Here is a 21,313-nt window from a genome sequence, read left to right as displayed (position 1 = left end):
AGGCTCTACCACATTAGGAGGCAGTTGTGTGAATTAGGTTAGTTTTGTATCTTTCTGTATCTCATTTTCTTAGTCTGTGAAATGGAGATAATAAGCTAACACCTCCCTCCAGGGTTGTTGTGAGGATGCATCTTAGTTAGTACTCAGTATTTGTAAACTATTCTTATTAATTAATTGAAGCATTTGATATATAATGCTAGTTTAGAGAAAGACTCTTTTCCTTGGTGGTGGTGGCAGTGTTGGATGATCAGGTCAAAGTATACTTTGAATCAAATTTAACACACATGAAATTAAGATGCATTTTTAAAGCCTGTTCTTCTTTGAACAAACAGCTCCTAAAGGAATAGTGGTTATTCTTTTATTTGTTAGTCATTCTTTTTCCCTACAACTTGTTTCTAAGTTACCCAAACAAGCATTGTATTTACCAATGTAAGTACCCTGTATGGTCAGCCCTTTGTATCTGTGGATTCATCTGATTGCAGATCAAAAATATTAAAAAATATATACAATAAAAATAATACAAAAAATACAATGTAACAATGATTTCCATAGCATATACATTGCAGTAGGTATTATACATAATCTAGAAGTGATGTAAAGCATATGAGATGTGTGTAGGTTCTACACAAATACTACACCATTTTATGGAAGGCACTTGTGTTGATTTTGGTACTCACAGGGTAGAGGGGTAGCGGGGTGAGTGGGTAGGAGTGGGATGGGGTAACCAATCCCCTATAAATACAGAGAGACAGTTATACTATATTTATTATTAGGGCCTCATATCACTAATGGAAAAAAGATTTTATATGATTTATGTTGGGGATAAGGAATAATACCTATCTAAATCTTTAAGTGAGTTACAAGAACTTATTAGTAGTTTTTTAAATAGTACATGATTCAACTTGTGCTATATCTAAAACATCAATTATGTTTTAATGGGGCTTACTTTATTATAACAGGGAAAAACTAAAGAAAGTCCATGTTAAGTACAGAAGGAACACTTTTCATATTGTTACTTATGACCATTAACTTTGAGCACATTATTAAACACTAAATGAAATTATTAAAAGTTCTTAAGATATCATCAAGTCCTGATGTGGATGGTTAAGAACAGATACTGGTAATTCTTGTAAACCAGGGTTGGATAAGCTTTAATATGGGAAAAATTCTCTCTGATTTCTTTTTCTTTGCCTAGGGAGAGTACTATGACAGTGAATGACTCAAAACCCTGGGGGTATAGAAATGAAAGGAAAGTGGTCTCTAAACATAACATAATTATTAAACCTCAGAGTTAGGTAAGTCTTAAAAAATATACATAATCTCCTATAAATCTCCATTTTCATAAAGCCACTAAATGTTTGAATTATTTCTGCTAAAATACTGATATCCAGTCATAGCTTTAATGTTAAGAAAAGATTATTTTTCCTTTCCATTTGTGATCCCAAGCCTCTTGGACTTCTGTAATTACTGTTTTAAATTTTTCATAAACCATCTTTACAACAAAATATTCTAAAATTTTTCGGAGAATTAAAGTCTAGTTTACAATTTTATGATTTGATGTATGTGACTTAACATTTTCCCATTCACAATACATAGGACTTTAAGCAAGGGATTGTTAGAGGCATACCACTAGAAAGAATGATCACTGAATTAACTTTTTGGTATTGTTTTTTAAAAATATTCCTTAACCTAGCAACACAGATCCAAGAACTAAGTCTCATATAACATCTAACAGAATGAAAATCCGTACTGAACATTTAAACTGGATGACTCATACCATACTTCCAAATATGAAACACTTTGTTCACTCTGCCACCAAATTCAACACTCCAGAATCCAACCAATTCAGAGTGAGCTGTCCGAAGATGAATGTTTTTCTTAATACTTTCCATGAACTCATTCATTTTTGAAGGCTTAAGGCAGTAAGTACGAAATTCATAAAATGTTCCATCAAATTGTCTGGGGCCTGTAGCAAAAGATGAGCACATCTGAAGAAGAAAAGGCAAATTTAAGTACTTTGGTAAGGTAGGATTCATTATATTGTATAACAACCAAACCTGAGCCTGGTGCAAGGGACATTCAGTAGACTCATAATCCACGTTGGTACTTGTATTGCCAACTCTCTACCAACGTTTGTTTATATAGAGATGTCCAAAAAGATAACTGTTTTTAAGTATGCTGAATGCCTGGCTCTATCCATTTTTTAAGGAGAAGGTGATCATAAGTCAGCACTGGGATCTTCATGAAACTCGTTTTCCCAAGAACTACTATTAGAATTCTCATAAATTTACAATGAGGTTTCCCTTATTTAGCCAATATTCCATCTTAGTCAATACTGCATGTATTAAGAACTTTATAAATTATGCACATCTTTTGGCAGGCCTCATGAAGATTATGTTTACTAGCAAAAAAGTCTTTTTTAAGTTTCTAAAAAAATGGAAGTGGCTATTCAAGTCAAAGTATTTCCCAAATCCAGTGAAGACCACTAGTCAAAAACAGGACTGGATATAACTAATACAAAAGTAAGCTATGACATATCCAATTGCACTGTAATATGGGGGTAGACTGTTATGAATTTTGAAAATGGAGAAGAGAACAAGTCAGAATTGTCTGAATCACTATTTCTGATTACAGATGCAATGTGAAGAATATTTATTGTACCCAATGACAGCAAGTTGGTCAAAATATCCTTTAAGAACTATTACTTCCCTTTGTAATAGTTATATGTTCACTATGTAAATTTCTGTCCTAATTTGGTCCTCTGAGCATGAGTGAACTTAAGGAAATCAGTAGCAAAATACTCCGCTGGAAATTATGCTCGGTTTGTATGTCTATGCACATGAATATATACATATGTGTATATATATAAACACGCATGTGTATATACACAGACATGCTCTTGTGCCATTCCAGTTACAAATCCATCTTTAGGTTTGTTTAGCATGTGACAACTTCTCCAACTTGAGTAACCAGAATTATCTATTAGAACAGTTTTGGTAGACTCTTTTCACTGACATATTTTTGATTATCCATATAAAATTCACACACATTTATCTCTTGTGATGTCTTAATTATAATTGTCTGAGTTCATTCTATTTATGTACATTCTGATTTATATTCTTCTTGCCCAAGTGTGTAAGGTCAAGTTGACCAAAATCTAACAGAATGCCATTTAAAAAAACCCAACTTAGAAAGTCCTAGCAAACAGTTCTTATGTCAGACACCGAAGCATGAAGCCTCCTATCCTTCCCACCTTCCTAACCCTAATTTGTCGGAGTGTGGCAAAGTGATTTCATCCTGGTCTGTGGAACTTTCACAGAGCACAAACAAGTGTTCAAATGCATACATTTTTTTATTGTCTTTCTCAGGAGAAATATACAATTGAGAAGCTCAGGAAAGGTTAACTGTGGTGAGAGCCATGTGGGTGGCTGGGTGGGGGTAGTGATTTTCATTGCAGAACAATTACTGGTGTACAAATCATGAGTGCTTCATGGTCCCTTGACTCCAAGTTGGGGCTCATTCTCACCAGCAACGACATCCACAATCTTAGACATTTAAAAAACACTCATCAGAATAACGCTGTAGGGAATTAATTTTTGGCTGTGCCCTCAGTGAGACTCTCAAGTCAAAGACTGAACTGTTAATCTAGGGTGAATGGACACAACTCTCTCTTTAGTGTACACCAGGTCTGCCTCTGGAATTGGTTAACCTCCTTCCTATTCTGCCCTTTGAGAAAAGAGTAAACGCCTCAACAGTGCAAGGAAAACATTTCTGGGTTAGAATCACAGAATAGGCCAATATGTGACAGCTAAGGCTGAGTCACAAGCTGTTTGGTACTTTTCACATCTAACATTGAGATTTATCACGTTGGCTATGGGGTTCCAGATCCTGCCTGTCTCGGGGGTAGAGGGGGGCTGACCGCATCAAACGCCAGTGGTTGAAGAGGGTCCAACCCTCCAGGTCCCTGGGCCGATTCCTGGGTTCTCCAGAATATGCCGGGGGAAGCTATGTATTTCATAGGAGGAGGCCGGTTCTGCCGTAAATGGTTGGTGGACTTTTCCCCATGTGAACCAAAAATATGGAGGGTATGGTGGCCTGTAATCAACAGCCACAAATCAACAAGAGTAGGGTGACCAAATTTTAACCTCGGTAAGGCAGGACAACATGGCGGTCCCCCCCCCAGGCAAGGGGGCTGGGCAGGACAGGGCAGGGCCTGACAACAATGCAAACTTTAATAAGCAGTTCTCGATAATCCCGTCTCAGCAATCATTTGTTATTATTATAGTTTAATATTATAAAGTTAACAAAAATAATATAAAACTCATATTCTGGCAAAATAGCCACATGGCAGCCGAAAACCGTATATTCCCTTCTTGTTCTCCCGCCCGTTCGTACATTCTTTCCAAAAATCGGGACTTTTTTAAAACGCCGCGGGACGCAGGACAAATTATTGAAAAACGGGACTTTCTCGCCAAAAGCGGGACGTCTGGTCACCCTAAACAAGAGGCCCGACAATGCCAGGCGACAACTGGGCCAGCGCTCCCCGAAGCTGCGATTGTCACCCTCAGGGGTGTCCTGGGGGCCGCCTGGCTTCCAGACCAGAAAAGTCCCCTGTCCGAGGCAGCCCGTCACTGGGTCGGGAGGCGAACCAGGCTGGCCAGTCTTCCTCTCGCGCGTCCCCTGGCCCCTGGCGCAGACGGGTAAAGCTCGCACTGCACCTGCGGGGAGCGCGGTATTCCGGGTCTCTGCGCGTGAAGGCGCAAGCGCGGGGCGGGGTGGGTGAGCGCATGCGCGCGACTCCCACGTTCGCCCAGGTGCCCCGCCCTCTCCCACTGCTAGGGGGTCAGGCGCGACCCCGCGGCCAGTACCTGAGGCACCGGCGTCTTCACCGCCAGCGCCCTAGTCAGGCCGCTTCTGAGGGCGAGCATGGCGTGGCTTCGGATGCTGAGCAAGGCAGTCAGCCCAGTCCTTTCGGAGGCTTCTCTTCTGGTGACTTCCCGACGGAACGAGCGGCGAGGGGACAACTGGCTGCCGCAGGCGGGGCGGGCTCAGCGAGGAGGGCTCCGCCTCTGACTCGGGCGCAAAGGGGCGGGCCGGTCAGGGGGGTGTCTGTCTGTGCCGGGGTGACCCTTGGTCTCCGTTTCCCCAAACGTTCTTGCTCAGACGTCAGAGGAACCTATGGATGACTGTAGACATGTACAAGTATTGTATTAAGCACAGATTTTGTTTCTTGTTCCTTAAGAATCTAAAGTGGATTTTCCTAGTGACAGGCAGCTCTTTAGTACGTGGTGAATTAAGGATTCAAACTTTTTCTACCCCCTGACTTGATCATCTTTAAAGCTTTTTCATTAACTGAATCCAGCCAGCAGAAACATCCAAGAGGAAGATGCTTACAAATAGTGAGAAATAAAATTCATGGCTACAGCTTGAGAGGGAAAGTGTGCCGCTGGGTGCCTAAGCAAATCTCCTATATCCCGGAAACTCCATGAGTTAAGTTTTGTTTCTGTTTTGTTAATGAGAAAAGTGAAGTTCTGATAGGTAAATACTTTCATAGGTTCTCTACTGCTAAGTGGCACAGTCAGGGTTTGAAGCCAGCTGGTAAGATGTACTATTTCTCTTATTTTGTTTTTTCTTTAGACATAGTCTTGCCATATTATATCAGTTTTATTGAGCGATTGAGAAAGGGTCTCAATCTGTTCCCCAGGATGGAGTGCAGTGGCATCATGATAGCTAACTACAACCTCAAACTCCTGGGCTCAAATGATGGCTTCTGTCTCAGCTTCCTGAATAGCTGGGACTACAGGTGTGTGCCAAACTATGCTTAGCTAATTTTTGTATTTTTTGTAGATCCTGAGTCTTGCTATTGCTCAGGCTGGTCTCCAACTCCTGGGCTCAAGCAGTCCTCCTGCCTTACAGATGTGACCTATCACACTTGGTCAACAATTTATTTAAAAAAGATACATGATCTTTAAGGTAGTTTTAGATTTGTGGTAGAAGAGAGCTTTTAAACAGCATTGAAAAGAATGTTTTTCTGTGATGTTTTTTCTTTTCCTTTTTTTGCACAAACTACCAAACTGCCTTGAAGATACATAGGGTAAGTATTTTGAAAACTCTTGCTGCATATACTGAGCTTATGATAAGTTCAAAGGACAGGTAGTCGTAAGGTAGATAAATCATACCCCAAATTGGATTATTAAAATAGGCTATTATGTGATACAGAGTAGCTGGGTAGTTATTTTAGATTAGATAGACAGACTGCATACCTAAGAAGGTAATGATACAGGACAGGTGGCGCCCCAGCCTGCTCAGCCCAGCTGGGCTGGAGGACCCCCGCCTTCCCCTTAGCTGTGTTGGTGCGGTGGCAGCTGGCAGAGGAAGCAGCCGGCTGGAGCTTAGACAAGGGGTGGGGGGGAGCCTCCCTCCCCAACAGAGGCTCCAGTAGCCAAAGGGACTGGACAACTGCTGGGGAGACACCCGCACCTTAGTGTCTCCTTCCCCTTTACACTTACAACTAAATAGGGAACTGCCATTTCCTATGCCTAGGTCAATTTCATGTAAGTTTTCTAGGCCTCAGTTCCAAGAATGGACAGTGTCCATTCATTAGTATATTCATTCACCTTGCCCTAGTGGAAGAGACTGTTTCTATTCATTTCCTGGCCTCATATAGAAGGAACCCATGTTCCTACATGTACTGCTAGACAGAGAAAGATGGGAAGAGAGAAAAACGGAGAGAGCTTTTCTATTCCGACTTGGGTTTTCTCTTCCTACTAGAAACTTTAGTGTTTTGTATTCTTTTTCTGTAAATAAATTCTGTCTTGCCACTGATCTGTGGTCTGTAGATTTATTCTTCAAATCACCGAGACCAAGAACTTGAAAGTCTGGTATCAGTAACAAGAATATTTTTTTAGGTACAAAAGTGTGTACAGGCATAATTCATTTGACTGGTGCTTTGATTCACTATGGTTTTGCATCTTTTAGTAGATTTAGGTTGTACAAATTCAGCTTCATGACATGTATAGATGGCATAACCATAACCCCAATAGTGTACTAATTATAGCCCATTAAGTAATTTTTCATCCCTCATCCCCCTCTGGCTGTCCCACCCTTCTGAATCTTCAATGTCTGTTATTCCATTCTTGATGATCATGTGTACAAATTATTTAGTTCCCATTTATAAGTAAGAACATGCTGCATTTAACTTTCTGTTTCTGAGTTATTTCACTTATGATCATGGCCTCCACTTTCAACCAGGATACTACAAAAGACATGATTTCATTCTTTTTTATGGCTAAGTAGTATTCCATGTGTGTGTGCACACGTGTATACACACGTCACATTTTCTTTAATATGGATAGCTAAGCTGATTCCATAATTTTGCTACTGTGAATAGTGCTGTTGATACTGGACAGGTGGTGCCCCAGCCAGCTCAGCCGAGCAGGGCTGGAGGACCTACTGCCTCCATCTTGGCGGTGTTGGTGGCAGCAGCCGGCAGAGGAACCAGTAGGCTGGAGCAGGCTGGAGCAGGCTGGAGCAGGCTGGAGGGTAGGCAAGCAAGGGGAGCTTCCCTTCTCCAATAGAGGCTCTAGTGGCCAAAGGAACCGGATACTAGCAGGGGAAAACACTGGCGATTCCTCCAGTGCATCCCTGATTGGGCCATTTTCCAACCTGCTCCTGATTGGTCTGTTTTCAGGACCTGAAAGCTCACTGGACAACTGCCCCTATGTAAGCCCCTAAGCAGAGAGCCCAAGCACAGATCATCAGTCCTCTGAGGGAGAGAGCGCAGAAGAGCAAGAGCTGTAACACTTGTATCCTGCTCTGCAAGGAAGTTTGGCTCTTTGTAAGAGCTGTGACACTTGTATAAAACCTATATTACTGCTGATCCTGCTCTGTAAGGTTTAGCTCTTTGTGAGAGCTGTAACATTTGTTGAATAAAACCTAACTACTGTTGATACTGTGGTCTGTCGATTCATTCACTGAATTGTTGAGACCAAGAGCCTGGAAATCCAGTATCAAAAGTCCGGTATCACTATGATAAACATAAGCGTGTAGGCATATTTTTGATATAATTATTTCTTTTTCTTTGGGTGGTACCCAGTATTGGGAATATTAGATGAATGGCAATTCTATTTTTAGTTATTTGAGAAAATTCCATATGGTTTTCCATAGAGGTTGTATATATATTCCCATCAACAGTGTATAAGCATTCACTTTTCTCTGCATCTTCACCAATATCAGAGTTTTTTTTTTTATTTTTAATAATAATTATTCTGACTGATATAAAGTGGTATTGTACTGTGGTTTTAGTTTACATTTCCCTGATAATTAGTAATGTTGAGGATTTTTTCATTTATATGTCTTCTTTTGAAAAATGTTTGCTAATGTCTTTTGCCTATTTTTTAATGGGGTTATTTTTTGTTATTGATAAGTTTGAGTTCCTAAGAAGTCACAGGTCCTGTTAATAATATTGTGAATGTTGTGGTTTGTTGCTTTCTTTCATAAACAAAGGAAATTCTTAATTTCAGTTAGACATTGGTGCTAATAACAATATAACTTTTACCAATCAAACTTTCCAGACCCTCTGAATTCTAACCATAGACTCCCCAAACTTTTGGTTTTGGAATATATACCCAAGAATGGAAATGCTATGTCACATGCTATATACATATTCATGTTTATTAAATAGTGCCAAACTGTTGTACAAATTTATACTCATAATAGAGTACATGAGGTTTTATTGCCTAATTTTTCAGTATTGTTCATCTTATCTAATGAATATTAAAATGACTTTTTACTTTCCATAACAAATAGGATTTAGCTGAAGGGCAGCAGAATTACATACACCTGGGCAAAGGGAACAATCTACTTGATGGTGTGCCTGCTTGGTTTTGTCCAAATCTCAGGCTTCAACAAATGTGCAGAAGGTAGAGTGGTGGGTCCTATGCTGGCCCAACTGAGGAGGGTGGCTGCTGTACTGTAAACTCTGGTTGTTCATATTCTGGTACTACATTCCTGGCTAAGTCCTTTTTTTTTTTTTTAAGTGCGTACTCTTTTTAGTGCTATATTCTGTGGCCACTAGATGGTGGTATAGACTAACTTTTCCTTCATTAGGTGTCTGCATATGTATCTTTTTGTTATTTTTTGAGTTCTCATAATTTAAGCAATAGGAATTTAGAGTGAAGGTAACTTCATTCACAGTTTTGGTTTTTTCTTTGTGATAATGGATTATGTATTGGAGAAAAAATCCATTTAAGGTGAGTTAATATAATTTTTGTGGGTTGCTCTATTATCATAATTATTATATTAATATATGTAATTGGTAATAAAAAATCAACTTTCATTCAATTTTGTTAAAAAGAGAACTCACATAACCTAACATATGTTAAGTGCCTGTTGTACATTGAACATTGAATAAAATGCTTTAGGGAGGGAAACACAACCACTGCATGCCTTGTCTTGAACTTGTCTGGGATTTCTGTATCTGCTTCTTTGCTGCTATCCTTGTTAGAATACGTGGCAGGAAAGATTTATGAACAGTTAAATATTTAAATATAGTACAATTTTATCTAATGTTATTTTATTAATACATGTAACAATACTTTTATTAATACACATAAAATAATCATTAAAACATAAACAGAATAGTTTAATATATATACATTACATCCTTCTTAGATATAATAAAAGAATTGGCTTACTTTAGGTTTGGAATTAAAATGTGAATTTTAGTACCAATGACATTTAAGAACATGTCATTAATTTAACGCAATTATTTCCTAAAATGAGCCTTGACTACCTTTGAACAATCCCTGGAGTTGGAGAGAAATGTTATGGGGAAAGTTCTGAACTCTTTGCTATTTTAGATTTTCATTATTAAATATGGCTTTCTCCTAGGTGTAAGTTGAGACTCCTTCTAGCTTAATGCATTTATGCACTTTGTGACTTTTTTTCTATGTGTTTCTCTTCCAACACCCATTTCATTATACAGTGCTCTCCAATGGATTTATTTCTCTTCACCCCCATAATTAGTCCCAGATACCTGCTAACTGAGGAATTTATTTTTTAACCTATTTTAGCTTTACTTGGCCCTTACTGATTGCTTTTATAGAACATTTATAATTTATTTTAAATATTATTTTGAGGGATTGAAACATTAATGCAAGGGACATGTAGGTTGTGTCCAAATAAGAGGGGCCTATTTTCTCTTTTGCCTCTTAATTAGGTCCTTTAGGATACTTCCTAGGATTTTCCCAAATGTACTTTTCAAATGTTCCTCTTTTTTTCTTTGAGACAAGAGTCTCACTCTGTCACCTTTGGTAGAGTGCTGTGGTGTCACAGCTCACAGCAACCTCCAACTCTTGGGCTCAAGTGATTCTCTTGCCTCAGCCTCCCAAGTAGCTGGGACTACAGGCACCTGCCACAATGCCCAGCTATTTTTTGTTGCGGTTCTCATCGTTGTTTTAGCTGGCCTTGGCTGAGGTCAAACCCACTATCTTTGGTGTATGTGGCTGGTGCTCTAACCACTGGGATACAGGTGCCAAGCCCATCTTTTATGAAGGCTGATAGACATATAATTTACGGAAACTCAGAACTACATGGAATAAAATTATTTTTGAAAAACATTCTAAGTTAACTTTTCAAGATAGCTTAATAGTGCTACTAGAAGTAGGTTTCATTTCCAAAATTATTTTCCTCTCATATAAAAGATACCAAGTATTAATAAATATAGCACTTAGTTTTTCTACTCCTCTGAAATCATCTGCAGCTCCTTCCACTTAAAACAAAATTAAAAACTGAAAACAAGTTGATGAAAATCATAACTTCAGAGGCTGCCTCAATACAATTCCTATTTTATAATTTTTTTCATTGAAAATCAGTTGTTTCTGAGTTGCTGTGTTTCCTGGAGTAAGGTACATATTGGGCAATACAAGTTACTAGTGTCTTTTTTTTTTTTAAGAATACTTCTTAAATGAGAGCTTTACTGAGACCCTTATTTGATTCTTTCTTCATTTCTATTTAGCTGCCCCTATCATTATCAGTTTAATAAACATCTATTATTCTCAACTCACATGGCCATTATCTCTTTCTCTAAGACAGTACTAGTGATACCAATTTCATAGACAAAAAATTATTATATCATGTACCTGCTGTATGTATATTATGTTTTTTATTTTATCTTTTCTTACTCTCATTTCACTTTGTGAAGCTGATATTTCTATTTTATAAAATAAAACAAAAAACAGGAAACAAGACATTCAAAAAGGCTAAGTACTTGCCAAATTAACAAAATAGTTTAGAGATGGTTCAATCATTTTAATTATTCTCTAGTAATCAAAGTTTATCGTTCCAATTATTCATTCCTTCTCCATTGATATTTAACTTTTTCCATGTTTATTTTATAAATAATGCTTCAGAAAATAACTTTGTACATATCTGCTTGCACATACCTGCAAGTGGAAGTACTGAACAAGTTCATTAGATCTTATTTTTCAAGTATTCATTTATAGACATACCAGCAGTGAATGGAATTTCTCCTTTCTCCACATTCTTGCTAATTTTAATACTGTAAGACTTTACTACTTGCTTATCTTATGGGTGAGAAGTATCTTGATTTTAATTACATTTCTGTTTTTTTGTGAATTGAACATTTTTTCATAATTTCATAAGCCATATCATTTTCTTTTTTATTTTTTATTACATTTTATTTTTTAAAAGTCCTGGTTTACTACCTTTGCCCAATTTTTGTTGTATTGGTCATTTTTTTCTTATTAGAAGACTTGATGAAAATGCTAGGGGGAGGAACATGGCACTGTCAAAAATGTGTAAGGTAACAGGTGACCCTCAGTGTTGGCTTCTCACAGAATCCAGAGAGACAGACCTGCCCAGCAGGATGAATAGCTCCTATCATGTGAAAGGCTGAACTCACAAAGCAACAGTTTGTGGCTCTTTTATGGAAGAGGCTGCTGATTGCCAGAGGAGTTGGGAAGAATTTTCCAGGGCCGGAACTCTGCCCTCATGGGTGGGCTGCAGGCTTTCTGACCAGCGAAGATAACACTGTGGTCATAATATTGATGTTGGCATCAGATTATCTGTATTTTAATCCCAGTTCTGCTTCTTGCTACTCATGTATCTGTGCTGGCATGTTGCTTCTCTGAGCAACTTAACTTAAAAATGAGAACAGCAATAGTATCTATGTCATAGGGTTATTATAGTAAGTGCTTAGAATGGGGACTGGCATCAGTATGACTTTCATAACATGAGAGATGTTATACCAGATGCACTTAACAGGAACTTACTGGAAAACTGATTTTTCTGTAAACTGATAGAAAAGGTAGCCAGGGAGATCAGAATATAATTGACTGAGAGAGAAATACTCATTACACTATTGTCCGCAAGTCAGTGTTTACAAGCTAACTTGCTTGGTTAGGAGAGATAACATTATTTCACTCCATAAAATTAAGACCTATAGAGAAAGGGTCTACAGAGGGTTTTTCCTATACTATGAGATATGCAAAGAGTTTGAGTTTGCAGCATATAGACCTGGATTTGAATTCTGGTTCTGCTATTACCTATGTGATGTTGGACAAGCTTCTTAACATCTCTGATCATCATTTACCTTTGTTGATTGGTGAAAATAATAGTACTGCATACAGTGCTGATAATAATTAAATGAGATAATTTTCATTATAATATTGCCCCTTAGAATTACTCATTCAGCGATAATTTTCTGCATTAAATTCCCAGAATATTAGAACCAGGGACATCATTTGGATCTTAAAGTTTTAAAAATATAATTTCTCAGTAACAAATGGGAAAAAGGAGTTCTGTGTTTACTTAAAACGTATGCACAAGTCATTATTTCAGAGAAGTATAGGTGGAAAGTCTGAGGAAGTTCAGGGAAGATTTAGATAATTATGCTTTTGAGGTGATCATGGGAAATAATAGCTTCAGATTGGAGGCCTTACTGCAGAGTGGTTTTAATCAGAACATGGGGATCTGAATAGGTTATCTGTTCTCAGTCTCCATATTACAAATGAGAAATAATGAAGGGTAAGGGACTTCACATGTGTACACTTTCATAAAGTCAGACCGAGATTTGGATTTTCTAGCCAATTCTCTGCCTTCCTCTCAGCCAAGCTAGGTCACGGGCCAGTGTAGTCTTTATAAGTTTTCAGGGAGAAGGAGGCAGGAACCAACTCTCTGTGTCACCCTGACATGTGATCACTATTTACTCTATGAACTGCTCAGCTTAGTGCCTCTGGCCCTGTGCTGCTGTGGAAGAGGTTGAGTTCTCAGGCTCTATTGATTCCCAGCTGCCAAGAATGCATTGGTTAGAGCTCAGCTAGTGGCTCTGTACCCCTTATTCCTGTGCTGCTTGGTCTGGGAGGTTGGCTGAAGTAATAGGTATGTGCCCCTTTGCTTTCTAACACCTGCTGTATTTCTACTATCTTCTTCTCCCTCCATTGCCTGGTTATAGATTTTCCTGCCGCCTGTGTTTGTCTGCATCACTGGGAGTTCAGTCTGATTGTTTCACCCTTTGGTAAATACCTCAGCTTGGAACTTCAGCTCTGAATATACAATGAGCAGTATGTATTTGTCCCATATGTGTTTGTCTTCTGTCCTTTAGGAGAGAGGAAGGTTTATGGACTTGTATATGGGGGAAGCATGTCAGTGATATAAGAAATACGAGAAGCTTTTTTTAAAAAAAATTACAGTGGAACCTCCATAGCAGACCACCTCCCTATGCTGACCACCTCTTTTAGTTGACCTAATTTTCATAGCCTGGAAATGCACCAAATGTACCTATTAGTACAGAGGCCTAGTTCTTTATGTTGACCACCTTCCTATGTTGATCAGTTTGTTACATTTCCTTAGGTGGTCAATTTCCAGAGGTTCTACTGTATTAGTGAAATTAATTATATATAAAGACATTTCAGCACATAAACCAATGGGTCTTTGAAAATTTTAATGCCAGGACCTAGTACTATTATTTCCTAAGTAAGTGACTAATAAACTAATATGAAAACTGAAGTTAATATAGATGACACAAATGATAATATACTTTTCCATAGCTAAAAAATATTTTTAATATTTTCATGAATCCCATTTGGCATTATAAAATAAACGTCAAAAAACTAAAAAAAAATTCTAGGAAAAGACACATTGAAAGGGTTGATAATACATATTAATAATTTAAAAATACCATCACAAATATGAAAATTTAACATTATTTGGATATAAGAAAATGCTATAAAGTGTTGTCAGAATAGAGAAGAAATATTCTGAAACAAATGAACAGTCAAGTAGGGACAAGTATTTTGAATGTATGATAGATGTGGAAATGCCATGGGGAAAATGAATAGAACTATTTCCTGAAGTGGTGACAAAGGATGCATGTAGCTTTCAAAATGCAAGGACATAGTACATGAACTTACTACCTCCTTAAAATAAAAGTTAGAATCTCTTAGGAGAATTAAACACCATTAGTAGACAAATCTGATTGCAGTTAGTTAAATGTTTTTTACTTCAGTAGAAAACTATTTCAATGGTGAAAATGATGTAGGAATCAGAAGCATATTCTGCTGAAATCCTAGGAAGTTAACACTTTCTCGAACTAGAAAAACAGTTCATAAAAAGCATGTCAGGTTATTGATTTAATAAAATTTGTTTTAACAATAATCTATGCCTAGTGAAATAGCTTACCAGCTGCTACAACTCTGGGATCCTCATGAGACTGATGTCTCCCAGCTGCTCGCCTGTCTGCACTCTCATTCCACCAAAGAACATGAACTGCAGAAATAAACCGCAAATAAATGAATAGGAAACAACAGGAAAATGAATCAAAATCATTTACATTCTTTAATTCAAAACAGTGGTATCAAAAAGATAAAACTAAGTATTTTGGTGATAAGATTTCAGAGGCATTAGAGATATGGCAAAGCAATTTATAAAACTGATTAACCAAACTTATTTTATAGATACAAAACCACAGAAGGACTGGAAAAGGGAATTACTTGATAAAACAGCTAAAAGCTGTTTATCAATCAAGACAAGACTTAACTATCATGACTTCGTTTTACATTTACTTTATTAAAAAAAGCAAGATTATAAAAATCTATTTACATGAGACAAAGAAAAAAAGTAGCATGTTAACTGCATAAAGAAAACATCTGTTACTATTTAGTGTATTTCCTTTAAAAGAAAAGAGTAAACCAAATTAGGGTCTAATTGTATATTATAGATAGTAACAGATTTAAAAAAATTAACAATATTCTCTATAGCAATATTAATTTTTAATGGCTATTTTAGTTCCGTCTTACAGATATAGCAACTTTTTATGACAACCCCTTATTGTTGACTATTTAGATGATTTCTTATATTTCAGTACTGTACAAAATGCTGGAATAAATGTTCTTTTTGGACATAATTGTTTGTGTTTTTTTACAATTACAATGTAATAATGTTAAAAGAACAGGAAAATGCAGATAGACAAAAAGAGAAAATGAGAATCATTCCTATACCAAAAACATAATTACTCTTTAGTGTATTTTCTCTTAGATTTGTTTGTATGAGTATACATACATATATATGTATTTTGATGTTTATATATTTATACAAACATAAACATATGTAAACATGTTTATATAAATATATATGTAAAATGCACATGCACATCTATTTTTGATTTACAAGTGTATTATATAAAAAAGATCAAATCATGCTGTTTACAACATTTCCTTAATGTAAATAGTGTTGACAGAAATTTCATTTGAGAAAACCTACATATCTACAATAATAACTATGTCAATGATAACTATTTCTGACACTTATTGGGTGATCACCATGTACCAAATCTGATTTGAAGCATTTTGCATGTATTAACTCATTTGTTTCTCTCAGTAATCTAGGTGGTAGGTCATGCCTATCACTGTTTTATGGATGAAGAAAACTAAGGCACAATGAGTTTAACTTACCCAAGGTCAAAACATTAGTAAATAGTGGAACTGGGATTTAAACCCAGGCTGTCTGGGTTATTTCCTTAATATTAACTGCTAATATTTAAATTGAGACAACCAAAGAGCATATCATATATATATGTATGTGTAAGAGAATATGTATATGTATACACTTATAAAGATACAGTGCATATATTTTATGCTGTCCTACAGAAATGATGTACTGATTTATACTCCACGTATTCCCAATTTTCCTAGCATACTGAGAATGACTTTGACATTAAAAAGTGTATGCTCACACATTTTCAGTAGTTTTTTCATATAAAAGTTGTGTATGTTCAGTTATGATAGAGACTTAAAAAACTTTTAATCTCTTTATTCAAATATGATTCGTTTTATATCCTTTCAAATTTTGTGTCTGTATAACATGCCTACCCACATATATAGCCAGGTATATTTTCTAGACATAATACTGACAAAAATGAAATGATAAAAATAATTAAGGCTTTTTATTTATATTGTCAAATTTTGGGAGGAAAGATTAACCTAACATTAACCCTATACAGGGTATTTATTATAAGAGTATTTATTTTTTCCTGGCCTATATCTAATACTATATTCACATAATAATGTCTTTATTAGATTAAAAAAATGGCATCTCATTACTGTTTTAACTTGCATCTTCTTTAAAATATATTTAGTAGTCATCTGTGTGTCTACTTTTACATTTTACAAAGTTTTCTTTTTATGTTTCATTTATGGAGGTTTTGGTTTTGCAGAAAGTTTCAGCCTTTGTATAATACAGTTGTCATTTGATTTTTTTCTTTATAATTTCTTCATTTACTTTTTGGCTTAGAAATCCAGTTCCAATACATATTACTAAATAATTTAGCTTTTGTTTTTGCAATTCTATGAATTAAAATATATTGTCTTTGAAAGCTACAATCCATCTTTGTTTTATTTTAGCATATGATGTGAAATGTGCATGTAATCATTTTCATAATTAATTTTTCTTCTCCATTTACTTTCCAAATTGAACATACACACTTTTGTATATTCTGATTCTTTACTTATGATACATTACTAGAAGTTGAATGTCTGCATAAAGACCACAGAGGCTTAGTCTTGGGTATATTAGGTTTAACATGTCTACTGGATATAAAGTAGAAATAATAAAAGGACAATTGGGTATTACAAGACTTCCAAATGTTTATTAGCTAGTCTTAGTCATTTATCCTTTCAGATAAACTTTACAATTTTTTTTAGAATTTTCCACAAAAAAATCTAAAATTCAGATTGTAATATCTTTCAACTTTAAAAGTTCAGTATCCCAAATACATGTTTTATTAAATAAATTTATATATGTAAATTTACCATATATATATATATATATACACACACACTATATACATACGTAGTACAAAATGGGTAACTTTTTATGAGGGGGCTTTAATATTTATAAGAAATATATATTACTTCTTTTATTCAGAAATAATCTCCCTACCCCCAAACATGGCATTTAAAAAAATCAATGAAAGTATATTCTGAGGGTAAAAAATATTATGAATGAAAGGAAAAGATTTTATCTTGAAGTTCCTTTAGTTTTAAAAATTTAATCGTTTTGATATATTGGGAAAAGAGAAGTTTAGTATTTGAAAAGGGCTTCATAAGGTGTTAATATTCTAAATGAATCAGAAGTAAAGCAGGTTTTCTCAACCCTCAAAACTACAGAAAACCCTAAAAATTTGGCAATAAATAAAAAAATTATATGTTATGTAGTGAGAGTGAAACTAAACCAAGGAACTTATTAAATTACCAATATACATAGCAATTTCATAAAAGAAATGGAAACACTATACCTCTGTTGAGCTCTCCATATTCTGTGTGGAAAACACCAATTAGTTTTGTGTAGCCTAAATTAACATGCGTATGAACTGCCCTTTTAAATGCATCACCCCACAGAGCTGGCCCACCAGGTTTCATATGAAAAGTAGCCAGTTCATAGACTCCTAGAATAGGGAGAAAAAACAAGTATTTTACAGAAGGCATTCAAGCAATTTCTAATCGTGTTTGTCAATGGTAGGATTATCTATATATACATATTTGGAGAATAACACATGTATATGTGTTATATAAGCATATCGATATTTGCATTCTTTTTCTTTGCTTTTTTATGTTTAGAAAAGTCCTTACCCATGTTTAAAGGTGAAGTTGTTAAGTTTAATCATACAGAAGACAAAGAAAAAGGACTGGAAGCTACGTATAAATTACTATCTGAAATACCAGCCCTCAGCCTTTTGGATAAGAACAAGTGTAGTATCTGAAATATTTTCAATCTATAATTTGTCACTAAAACTGATATTGAGAATTTATAATGAAGTGGGATTTTTGAGCTGTGTGTGTCTATACTTTTAGGAAAGCAATGAATAAAAGAAAAACTTTCTAATCTACATTTTCATTCTTTTTTTCTGATTTCCATCACTATTTTCTTTGTATAATTTCCCCCGTAAATTTCCATTTCTAGCAGGAACAGCAAAGCAAACAATGGGACTGAAGTGATGTCTCTGAGTTTTAGAGGAAAAACAAAACAAAACAAACCTACAGGGATGATTTTATTTTTCCTGAACATCCAGGTAAATGCCTAAATATCTTGCTTTAAGTATCTGGACAAAAATAGAGGCAGTGGAGAGAAAAAAACACTATCAGACAAGTAAATTTGAGAGGTCAAGGAAAAACAGGCAAAAGTTATCCAGGAATCATGAACAAGAGAGAGGAAAAGAACCAAGATTTTATACTGTTCAAGAGTTTATTTAGATACTGCTGAGAGCTGACAGGCGATCTAGTGAACAAGGATCCAAATGGATCAAATAAGACTTATTAAATTTCCTATAATCTAAAACACACTACAAAGTTGGGGATAATGGGGTAAATAAAATTTAAATTAGTTTATGCTTTTCTAATCTGACCTTTGATTAAAACTGGATTGAGGTAAGAGTTTCTGTAAGTCAGGAAGAAGTGAAATCAGCAGGAAGACAAATCTTAAGGAATGATTTTCAAACTGAGAAGTAAGAAAGAGGAAGACACAAAGTTAGACCACAACAATACAGCTTGGCAATTTCAGTTAATCTGTTTTCCCCAAAAAGTCAAGTTTATAATCAAAAGATGGACTTAATGATTTAAGATTATTTTATATTTTAAAGTTTGTATTAAATTAAAATTATGAAAAAATATCATGTATTATCCCTTACTTACCCACATGTTCCCTGCTCCCAATGCATAACTTCTCAACCTTACTATGTCAACTTTATCTGTAACACAGCTATGCTTTATAAATTTTTAAGAACTAAATTTGGAAAAACACTTTATTATCTAAAGCTCTTTTTTTTTTTTAAAGGATCAGCTAAGAGCTCCAGTTTATTTTTATCTCAATAATTACTTTATATTTCTATATAAAACAAAGGATTAATTTTCTTCCAGTGGAACTTTAGTTTTTGTTGCTTAAGATCTTTAGTATTTTATTCATGAAAACTCAAAATGATTATGAAGGAAGCACTTACCTTCTTTTGGAGGCTTTTCTAATTTACACCATGGTACCAGATAAGCAATCTCACTTTCCTGTTTGTCAATGAGCGCCAAATTTGGAATAAGGAATTGTTCTTGCCATTCCTTATCTTTGGCCAAGGCTTGCCGAACTTTAGTTCGATGAGCAAAATTATCTATGGGAGAAAAGAATTAAGAAAAATAAAAGTTTTCAATTTAAAATCACCTATACTTCTTTGGATTTCATTCAAATCAAAAAATGTTCATATAGAACACTGTGTTATGCCTTTGGAGATACCAATATAAATAGAAGTGACATCTGCCCTCACGGTGCTCAGGGTCAGAGAGACATCATTTTGCTTTGGTGGGTAGTAGTAGTGGACAGGTCAAAGTACACCTTGAATCAAGTTTAATGTAAATAAAACAAAAATGTATTTTTAGTTTCTTCTCCTTTAAAGAAATGGCTTTCCAAGAAATAGTATTGGTTCTTTTACTTATTATTAATCATTCTTTTCCCCTACAACTTATTTCTCTTCTTTCTAAGTTACTCAAACAGGTATATACATTTACCAGTTTACAGGCCTAGCACTATATTTACGCTTAGGACACCTCATAAAACTAATGGTCCGAGTTTATATGATTTATGTTGGGGATAAGGATGTAATATCTGTTTTACAGTTTGAGTGAGGTATTAGGGCTTTATTAGATTTTTAATGGGCTGTGATTCAACTTGTACCATATCTAAAACATAAAATATATTTTAATCGGGCTTATCATAATAGGGAAAACTTTACTAGGGATATCCAATCTTTTATCTTTTCTGCCACACATTGGAAAAATAAGTAAGACTTGTCTTAGGTCACACATTAAATTCACAAACACTAACAAAAAATGATCAGCAAAAAAAAAGATCCTTGTATACATTTCACGATAACCCATACTACAGATAAGCAAAGTAAGTCCTCATAAAATCAGCATGCAACCCATGGGGTGGGCGAAAGTTGAAAATCACTGTGTCTGAACCAAATACTAACTGAAATGATTATAAGTTCTTTGGATATCATCAAATCCTGATGAGGACAGTTAAGAATAGACACTGGTGTAACAAACGTTCTGGCTATTCTTGTTAACTTGTTTTCGTTTCTTTACTAAACCAGGAGTAGATAAACTTTAATATGGGAAAAACTCTTGATTTTTTTCCTATCCCTTCCTAGAAGAGTATAACAATGAATTCCTTGAAACTTTGGGGTAAAGCAATGAAACAAAAGTAGTCTCTAAAAGTAACAGAATTATTACATCTCAGAGTTAGGTGAGGCTTAAAAGTTAGCCATCATCCCCTATCAACCTCCATTTTCATAAAGCTCCTAAATGTTTGAACTACTCCTGCTTAAATACAGATATCCAGCCATTGCTTTAATAACAAGAAATGATATTTTTTCCCTTCCATTTGTGATTATAAATTTCCTAAACTTTCATAATCACTGTTTTAAATTTTTCATAAATCATCTTTATAACCATTCTAATTTTCTTCTCAGAATTAAGGTCTAATTCACAGTTTTAGGATTTAATACTATACACATATGAGACTGCATGTTTTCCAATTTACCAAATTGGGTTATTAGGGGGTATACCCTTAATTCTGGGTAAAATAATCACACAATTTATTTTTTAGGTATTTATTGCTTTTTAAAAGTTTTACTTAACCTGTATCTACAGTAATATAGGCCCAAGAACTATGTCTTTTTTTTTTTTTGAGACAGGAGCCTCAAGCTGTCCCCCCTGGGTAGAGTACTGGGGCATCACAACTCACAGCAACCTCC

At 35.4% G+C, this 21,313-nt stretch overlaps 2 protein-coding genes across 5 annotated transcripts in view; both read right to left on the bottom strand.

The window, feature by feature from the left end:
- The window catches only part of LOC100964432 (protein NipSnap homolog 3A-like), an 11,118-nt gene extending 6,083 nt beyond the window's left edge, over positions 1-5,035 (bottom strand). Inside the window, exons 1-2 of the mRNA XM_003785196.3 lie at positions 4,869-5,035; positions 1,778-1,988 (exon numbers count right to left, since the gene is read on the bottom strand). Coding sequence (XP_003785244.1) covers positions 1,778-1,988; positions 4,869-4,928 — 271 coding nt within the window. The 5' untranslated portion in view covers positions 4,929-5,035. The remainder of the gene's footprint in view (positions 1-1,777; positions 1,989-4,868) is intronic.
- Positions 5,036-5,128: 93 nt separating this feature from the next.
- NIPSNAP3A (nipsnap homolog 3A) overlaps positions 5,129-21,313 on the bottom strand; it is a 20,444-nt gene continuing 4,259 nt past the window's right edge. For 2 of the 4 annotated variants that reach the window (XM_003785195.3, XM_023510514.1), the window contains exons 3-6: positions 19,511-19,669; positions 17,813-17,962; positions 14,701-14,787; positions 14,170-14,611 (exon numbers count right to left, since the gene is read on the bottom strand). In XM_003785195.3, the coding sequence (XP_003785243.1) occupies positions 14,535-14,611; positions 14,701-14,787; positions 17,813-17,962; positions 19,511-19,669 (473 nt within the window). In that variant the 3' untranslated portion in view covers positions 14,170-14,534. Of the gene's footprint in view, positions 5,187-11,669; positions 12,052-14,169; positions 14,612-14,700; positions 14,788-17,812; positions 17,963-19,510; positions 19,670-21,313 lie in introns of those variants that run through there. The other 2 variants (XM_023510513.1, XM_012802412.2) reach the window with 2 other exon arrangements.

The sequence above is a fragment of the Otolemur garnettii genome, unplaced genomic scaffold (assembly GCF_000181295.1).
Source record: "Otolemur garnettii isolate 467f Iridium unplaced genomic scaffold, OtoGar3 scaffold00014, whole genome shotgun sequence".
NCBI classification, from domain to species: Eukaryota; Metazoa; Chordata; class Mammalia; order Primates; family Galagidae; genus Otolemur; species Otolemur garnettii.
The sequence above is the reverse complement of the archived record's forward strand: the minus strand, read 5'-3'. Positions and strand labels throughout refer to the sequence as shown.